This window comes from Amphimedon queenslandica, unplaced genomic scaffold (genome assembly GCF_000090795.2).
Source record: "Amphimedon queenslandica unplaced genomic scaffold, v1.1 AMPQUscaffold_13490, whole genome shotgun sequence".
NCBI lineage: Eukaryota > Metazoa > Porifera > Demospongiae > Haplosclerida > Niphatidae > Amphimedon > Amphimedon queenslandica.
This window is the reverse complement of record NW_003546274.1, coordinates 460,697-468,675: the sequence shown is the minus strand read 5'-3', so window position 1 is coordinate 468,675 and position 7,979 is coordinate 460,697. Positions and strand designations below refer to the sequence as shown.

Genomic DNA, 7,979 nt, shown 5'->3' with positions numbered 1-7,979 from the left:
TCTCCAATCACAAATCAGTTGATATTAGTATATCCAGTAACAGGTAAGACACACACTCACTGTATCATTGAATTATTTTACTATCATTAGATGGATACTGTGTTAATAGTACCAATTCAATCACTCCATCAGTTATTAGAAATAATTTTCTAACAATCCAAAGTAGTGCAGCTATTGATGGTAGAAGGCTGTATTTATATCCTGAAATTGTGTTTTCATGTAATGGATCCCTCACTAAATGGATATATGGAGGAGAAGGCATTTTTACAATGGAAAGTGGACAACATGAACTTCAAATATGGCGTCAACTGGGTCCCAATAATTACAATAAAATAGGATCTAGTTTAGTTAATGCTAGTACAATGATTGGTACTAATCTCTATGAGTTTATTCCTCAGACTCTACTGCAGTTCCAGGAAGGAGACATATTTGGTGTTCATATTTTTCACTTAATTCAAGGTGTACTGTCTTTATATGAGCAGGTAGGGAATGGGCCACTTAATGAACAAATCAACGATTTTGCTGATAGTCCTCTTTCAACAATAACTCAAGCACTTGTAACAGACTCAAATAATAATTTCCCATTAGTCACTGTAGAAGTATCAAGTAAGTTATTGATAATATATATTTTTATTACTATGATTTGCCTTTAGACTCAGTGACGTCTACTAGTGTGGCTACATCAACAAGTACAAGTCCAGTCATTAGTACAACTTCTATAAGAACAACCTCTACAGTGCTTACCACGGCTATTATTAGCACTACTAATAATACCATCATATCATCTACAATGGTGTCCATCACTCTCAGTAGTGATTCATCTGTACTGGTAACTATAACTCCTAATTCATCTGTGACCACTGTTACTTTGAGCAGTTCAGTTGCAACTGATACCACTCCAGTTAGTTCAACAGTGATCATTACTACTGCTCCCAGTGACTCCTCAGTTAGTTCTACTACTGTAACTAGTGCTGCCCCTAGCAGTACGTCTGTGATGACCACTACTTCTAGCAGTTCATCTATGACCAACACCACTTCAACATCAAGTGCTACTTCTATCTTTAGCAGTACCTCTATGATGACTAATGTTCCTTCTAACAGTTCATCGTCTACTATTCCTCCTAATACTGTAGGAACTTCTACTCCTTCTAGTAGTTCAATTGATAGCATATCAAGCTCTTCTCCCATTGTGACACCTTCTCTTACCATGAGCTCTTCAGTCTTCTCAAACCCTTCAACTGGCAGTAGTGCTTCTACAGTGATTGCTATTGTCATTAGTATGTTAGTGTTATTTATAGCTATTAGTGTGGCCTTTATTATTGTCTCAATGTTTGCTATAAAAAAGAGGAAGAAACGCTACTTGGGTCGTGTCCCATTACTTCCAGCATCTGATGACTCTACAAGTAAAAACAGTCACTTCCTTACACTCAATTTTTGGTGCTGGTATGTTCATGTGTATAAATGTTCTTTCTTTATTAGGTGCACTACATACCAGTATTCGTGATCTTTCTGTTAATTATTCAGTATATGAAGATGTAGACCAGTTACCAGGGCTTGTGACTAATGATCGCTTTCATGAAACTCATGAAACAGCTCCTGAAATCCCAGTAAGCTTTATGGTTTCTGTTCATTGCATACATATTTTATAGCAAAAAGCATCTAGATCTAGTGTTTCTAATCCACTTTACGATGATAAGGTGAGACAATAATAATTATATTTGTGATGTGATAAATATACTAATATCTACCTCTAGTCATTTGAAAAAGTACCAACAGTAGCAACCCCTGCTTATGAAACACTGGAGGCCCCACCAATCAATGTAAATAATCTTGTTTTAAATTAATTGACACTTTTAGCTTCAATAATACGGCTAGTTTTACTGTAAAAAATAAAATAATATTGCTAGAAACTTTAAATACATTTTACAAATTCTGGACTAAACAAGCACAAATTCATCATAATATTTCATGCAGGATGCAAAGGTTGAATGACATTTACCAGACAATCAAATTGCTATTTATGATGAATTAAATTAGCATTTTAACTCCAAATTTCAAAGCTTTTGTATTTAATGACAGGATCAATCAGCTACACCATTAAGCAAAGGTAATAAGGAACCTGATTACTGGGCACCTGGTGATGACACTAGCAGTATATATCAGCAAATGGAGTCAAAGGGTTACAAACAACTAAAGAGAAATGATATAAAGTACAGAAATCATTTAGAATAATTAAAAGTATTGTCATTGAACTATAGAGTAATCAATGAGTTAGGATCAGGAGAATTTGGTACTGTCTATAAAGGAACTTGGTTTTCAAAACCAGTTGCCATTAAAACATTAAAGAATAGTTCAGTGGAACAAGATAAGGTCAAGTTTCTTCAAGAGGCAGCCATTATGGGTCAGTTTCATCATCCTAACATTGTCAAGTTACATGGAATGGTCACTGTTGGAGAGCCAGTGAGTTAATTAATATAATTAATAATTATTTTATTATATTGAGAACAGTTGATGATAGTACTGGAGTTAATACCTCATGGAGACATGAGACATTACCTTCACACTCTGCAACCACAGTATGTACTATCAGCAGATTATGTTATTAATATTGTGTATAATAGACCAGGAGAACTGGTAGCATCAACAGTACCAGGTCTACTGCTCAGTTTCTGTCGTCAGATTGCTTCAGGTATGGAGTACTTGTCTAAGAAAGGGTTTGTACACAGAGACCTGGCTGCTAGGAATATACTGATGACTGATCATGGAATGTGTAAAGTAAAGTGTTTAGTATATTAATATTTATAAACATTATTGAAAAGATTGCTGACTTTGGAATGTCAAGAGATCTACATGATGAAAATTACTATGTATCTACTACTGCAAAGAGGATTCCTATCAAATGGACAGCTCCTGAAGTAACAATCAATCACTAAAAACCAACTCAATTGTATTGTGCATTATTATCACTAGGCTTTGCATTTCAAGCATTATTCCAGTGCTAGTGATGTATGGAGTTTTGGTGCAGTAATGTATGAGATATGGAGTCTGGGACATAAACCATTTGAAAACTGCACCAATCAAGAGGTATGTAATCAAAAAGTTGTTGAAAGATGATTCATTCTTATAATTTTTTTAACACATACATGTTTATATATTGAGTAAAAAGTTGTACTATTTCCAATCAAGTTTGAATATTTCATTTGATCACCCCCAAAATTTTATTGGACTTTCTGACGTATACCTTAAGCCATGTAGAATGTTTGAGCTGTTTCCGACAAATTTTTTTGAGTTATGAGCATTTTTAAAAACAAGCCAATTTTTTTGAAAAAGTACCCAAGGCTGTATCCCATGTTGATATTTCAAAAATGGGTCCGAAATCACCAAAAATTTTTATTACACTTTCTGATACATCTTTATGCCATGTAGAAAGTTTGAGCTGCTTCTGAAAAATATTTTTTGAGTTTTGAGCATTTAAAAAAATAAGCCAATTTTTTATAATAGCCCATGGTTAAAAAAATGGCTCCAAAATCACCCCAAATTTTTATTACATTTTCTGATACATATTGATGTCCTTGTGCTATGTAGAAAGTTTGAGTTGTTTTTGACAAATAATTTTCGAGTTATGAGTATTTTTAAAAACAAGCCAATTTTTGAAAAATACCCAAGGCTATAGCCAATGGTTTTTTCAAAAAAATGGCTCCAAAATCATCCCAAATTTTTATTACATTTTCTGATACATATTGATATCCTTGTGCTATGTAGAAAGTTTGAGTTGTTTTTGACAAATAATTTTCGAGTTATGAGCATTTTTAAAAACGAGCCAATTTTTGAAAAATACCCAAGGCTATAGCCCATGGTTTTTTTCAAAAAATGGCTCAAAAATCACCTCAAATTTTTATTACATTTTCTGATACATATTGATGCCCTTGTGCTATGTAGAAAGTTTGAGCTGTTTCCGACAAATATTTTTCGAGTTATGATCATTTTTAAAAACGAGCCAATTTTTGAAAAATACCCAAGGCTATATATAGCCCATGGTTTTTTCAAAAAAATGGCTCCAAAATCACCCCAAATTTTTATTACATTTTCTGATACATATTGATGTCCTTGTGCTATGTAGAAAGTTTGAGCTGTTTTTGACAAATAATTTTTGAGTTATGAGCATTTTTTAAAACGAGCCAATTTTTGAAAAATACCCAAGGCTATAGCCCATGGTTTTTTTCAAAAAATGGCTCCAAAATCACCTCAAATTTTTTACTACATTTTTTGATACATATTGATGCCTTTGTGTTATGTAGAAAGTTTGAGCTGTTTCTGACAAATATTCTTGAGTTATGAGCATTTTAAAAAATGAGCCAATTTTGAAAAATACCCAAGGCTATAGCCCATGGTTTTTTCAAGAAATGGCTCCAAAATCACTCCAAAATTTATTACATCTTTTGATACTTATTGATGTCCTTATACTATGTAGAAAGTTTAAGTTGTTGTTGACAGAATTTTTAGCATTTTAAAAATGACCCAATTTTTGGACAAAAAAACGAAGGTTTTTTCAAGCCCATGGTTATTTTTTATTTGACTTATTTCCTAGTGTTTAAGAAGAGTTGATTCAGGATTTCGTCTTCCTCCTCCTCCTGGTTGTCCCAGGTCTATATATGAGATGATGATACAATGCTGGTATGTATCATTAATTACTGTATTATTAATATTTGTTTGTTTATAGGCATCCAGATACTGGTAGTCGTCCTACATTTGTACAGTTAGTATCAAGACTCTCATTATCTGATGCTAAACTGTTGAGTACAGTATCAAGTGATACTACAGTAATAGGAGGACCACTGGAGACTGGACACCAACTATATACTGAACTACAAAATATGTATCAGTAACTTAATCGTGTTTTATATTTGCTTGATTATTATTTTTATTTTTATGTACTTATATGTTGTTTAAGTTTTTATGTCTTTTATAATTATCATTTGATTGTACTGCTAAATTTAATATACTTTGCTTTATTGCTCTTACCTAATAAGGAATTGTACTTAAGTGCTGAGTGCAGGTGTGCATACAACTTGCAAGATGAAGTTAGATCTACTTGTTCTCTTATCTATTTTTCTGTTACAAGGTGCTGCACATGTATATTCTATGCAAATGTATTAGCCATTGTCTTTGTAGCTGATGCAGTTGAGTCTTGTACTGAAGGATTCATGAGTCATGATCTTCTCACTGCTAAAGCTGAGCAGATCACTCCCAGTTTGGGATCATCGATCACTACATTAGCTGAATCACAACCTACAAGATGGATATTTGGGCATCATTTTAGACCAAAGTCATCCTGTAGCAGCTCACATGTGATAACTGGACTCACACTAGGAGTGGACATAAGAACAGTAACTGAGAGTCGTAATGAATATCCTCTTTTTGAAATATGGAGGATAAGTAATGGCAATTCCGCATATTTCAAGGAACAGAATATTTCTATTGCACTAACCCCAGCTAATTTTAGCACAAATGGAACCTACAAATTCATGTTTCTTACACCAATCAGTTTTAATTCAAGCACTCGCTTAGGAATATACCAACCAGCCAATGATAGTAGTGTTGTTAGGTTTTATAAAGTACCAAGTAACAACAATGTACTAAGAATAAAAGATGCTGATATCAACAATGATTCATTATCAATTTCTAATTTTATATCTCATTCTTTTGATGTTCTCGTACACCCAATATCAGGTCAGTAATCATGTAATAATATAAAGCAAATATTTTTTATTTTATAGAACCAAATGATGACTGCTTTCGAGGTTTCTTAAGTCAAAATGATGTGATTACAAATAGCTCTCGTGTCACTAGCATTACAAGGGTTACAAACAAAGTGAGAGCATTCCCTGATATTCGGTTCACATGTAATGGAACAATCAAAAACATAATACTGGGAACTTTAAAAGCTGAAAGTCATCATCCATTAATTCAGCTTAAGAGATCATCTCAACTGATTGATGTGTTACGTCTGAACATTATTAGTGCTACTAATATTAGCACTAATTTGTATAGCGTGAGTCTAATCAATCCAGTTGAAGTTAGGCCCAATGATATACTAGTGATAGATAGTTCAAATGATGCACAAATGTACTACCAGCAATACAACGGACCACCCAATTATGAATTTGATGACGATGACGAGTTAGAACTGGAACTACTAGACAATACTAATAATTACCCACTGATATCTATTGTAGCTAGTGCTACTACCTTATCTCAAGACAAGAGCACAAGTGTACCTCAAGACAGAAGTACAAGTGTATCTCAAGATAGCAGCACAAGTGAATTTGTATCAGATAGTAACTATGTTAGTCTCAATGTTGGTGCTACTACCTCACCTTCAACTGGTCCTGAATCTCTTGCTAGTAATAGTAACATTGGTGTGATTGCTGGAACTATAATTAGTGTTATAATATTGATTACAGGAATGACAATTTCGGTCATTGTTATTGTTGTTATTGCTAGAACTAGGAACAAAAGAAAAACAATACACCTAAGCAGTATGGCAATCACAAGATCTGCCTCATCACAGAATGGTAAGTCATCATCACAATGCATGACTTGACAATTTCAATGCATGTAAACTGTTACTCCTTTTATTAATGTGTGGCTGTGACAACCTTACCCTCCCTTCTCAGATGTATAAACCGATACTCCTTTTTAGATCATGATTATACCATTGTGGCAAGTGGCAGCTTTAGCACTGAAGGCTCCAATATGTATCGTAAAATTCATGATCTAGACTACAGCCAACCTGTTGATAATACAGTAAGTATGAGAAAAAAATTTGGAACTAAACACCTTGATTATTATTGATGCAGATTAAGCAAGGGCTTTGTAATCCAACTTATTCTGAGCAGGTTTGTATAAAAATACAGCTGAAATAATATTTTTAGAAATAATTATAGGAAGCACCAAAATATGAAGCAGTTCCTGATCATAAAATAACAAGTCCTACAGTAATTATTAGCATCATTTGTATATATAATTATTTTTGTTTATAGACTCCTGTTGTTATTCCAAGTCCAAATACATTAGAAAACCCAATGTATACTGATGAAGTAAAGTCATTATTAGTCAAATAACATTTTATGTGATGCATAATGTAGATTATCTGTAGCAATAACGAAAAAAATAGCGGCATAATGATACCACAAATGTATGCAGTTCCCATATCAAGTGTAAGTCATACAAAAACTATAACAATGATTTTTGTTTTCTTTTAAATTTCAGAGCCAAGCAAGAGCAGATCACTCACATGCACAGGTTAGATGATTTTTAGAATGAGCATTGTGATGATGCCATTTTTTGCAGCTATCAACCTCACCGCCACAAACTGTTCAAGAGGAACCACTTTACTGGAAACCTGGTGATGACACAGATTGTCTGTATCATCAGTTATCATCAAAAGGATTCAGAGAAATTGCAAAAAAAGACATTCAGTAAATGAAACAAAAAAAAATCACTTTGATTAGCTTTAACTCTATTATCATAGAATAATTAAAGAGTTAGGATCAGGCCAATTTGGTACTGTCTATGAAGGAATGTGGTTGTCAAAGCCAGTTGCCATTAAAACATTAAAGAATAGTTCAGTGGAGCAAGATAAGGTCAAGTTTCTTCAAGAGGCAGCCATTATGGGTCAGTTTCATCATCCTAACATTGTCAAGTTACATGGAATGGTCACTGTTGGAGAGCCAGTGAGTTAATTAATATAATTAATAATTATTTTATTATATTGAGAACAGATGATGATAGTACTGGAGTTAATACCTCATGGAGACATGAGACAATACCTTCACACTCTCCAACCACAGTATGTACTATCAGTAGATTATGTTATTAATATTGTGTATTATAGACCAGGAGAACTGGTAGCATCAACAGTACCAGGTCTACTGGTCAGTTTCTGTCGTCAGATTGCTTCAGGAATGGAGTACTGT

General features: G+C 33.6%; 2 protein-coding genes across 4 annotated transcripts in view; both read left to right on the top strand.

The window, feature by feature from the left end:
• Positions 1-7,979, top strand: part of LOC100631648 (probable serine/threonine-protein kinase mkcC) — a 26,010-nt gene that overhangs the window by 4,615 nt on the left and 13,416 nt on the right. For 2 of the 3 annotated variants that reach the window (XM_019993723.1, XM_019993722.1), the window contains exons 3-11: positions 91-606; positions 654-1,403; positions 1,480-1,607; positions 1,650-1,697; positions 1,755-1,820; positions 2,080-2,210; positions 2,259-2,460; positions 2,509-2,576; positions 2,622-2,775. In XM_019993723.1, coding sequence (XP_019849282.1) covers positions 91-606; positions 654-1,403; positions 1,480-1,607; positions 1,650-1,697; positions 1,755-1,820; positions 2,080-2,210; positions 2,259-2,460; positions 2,509-2,576; positions 2,622-2,775 — 2,063 coding nt within the window. Of the gene's footprint in view, positions 1-90; positions 607-653; positions 1,404-1,479; positions 1,608-1,649; positions 1,698-1,754; positions 1,821-2,079; positions 2,211-2,258; positions 2,461-2,508; positions 2,577-2,621; positions 2,776-2,819; positions 2,916-2,970; positions 3,085-4,588; positions 4,675-4,720; positions 4,842-7,979 lie in introns of all 3 variants that reach the window. The other variant, XM_019993724.1, reaches the window with a different exon arrangement.
• LOC100642048 (uncharacterized) overlaps positions 5,057-7,979 on the top strand; it is a 24,153-nt gene continuing 21,230 nt past the window's right edge. Inside the window, exons 1-11 of the mRNA XM_019993727.1 lie at positions 5,057-5,122; positions 5,173-5,730; positions 5,778-6,575; positions 6,704-6,807; positions 6,861-6,899; positions 6,948-6,998; positions 7,044-7,100; positions 7,149-7,220; positions 7,273-7,305; positions 7,354-7,481; positions 7,535-7,615. Of these exons, the coding sequence (XP_019849286.1) occupies positions 5,077-5,122; positions 5,173-5,730; positions 5,778-6,575; positions 6,704-6,807; positions 6,861-6,899; positions 6,948-6,998; positions 7,044-7,100; positions 7,149-7,220; positions 7,273-7,305; positions 7,354-7,481; positions 7,535-7,615 (1,967 nt within the window). The 5' untranslated portion in view covers positions 5,057-5,076. The remainder of the gene's footprint in view (positions 5,123-5,172; positions 5,731-5,777; positions 6,576-6,703; positions 6,808-6,860; positions 6,900-6,947; positions 6,999-7,043; positions 7,101-7,148; positions 7,221-7,272; positions 7,306-7,353; positions 7,482-7,534; positions 7,616-7,979) is intronic.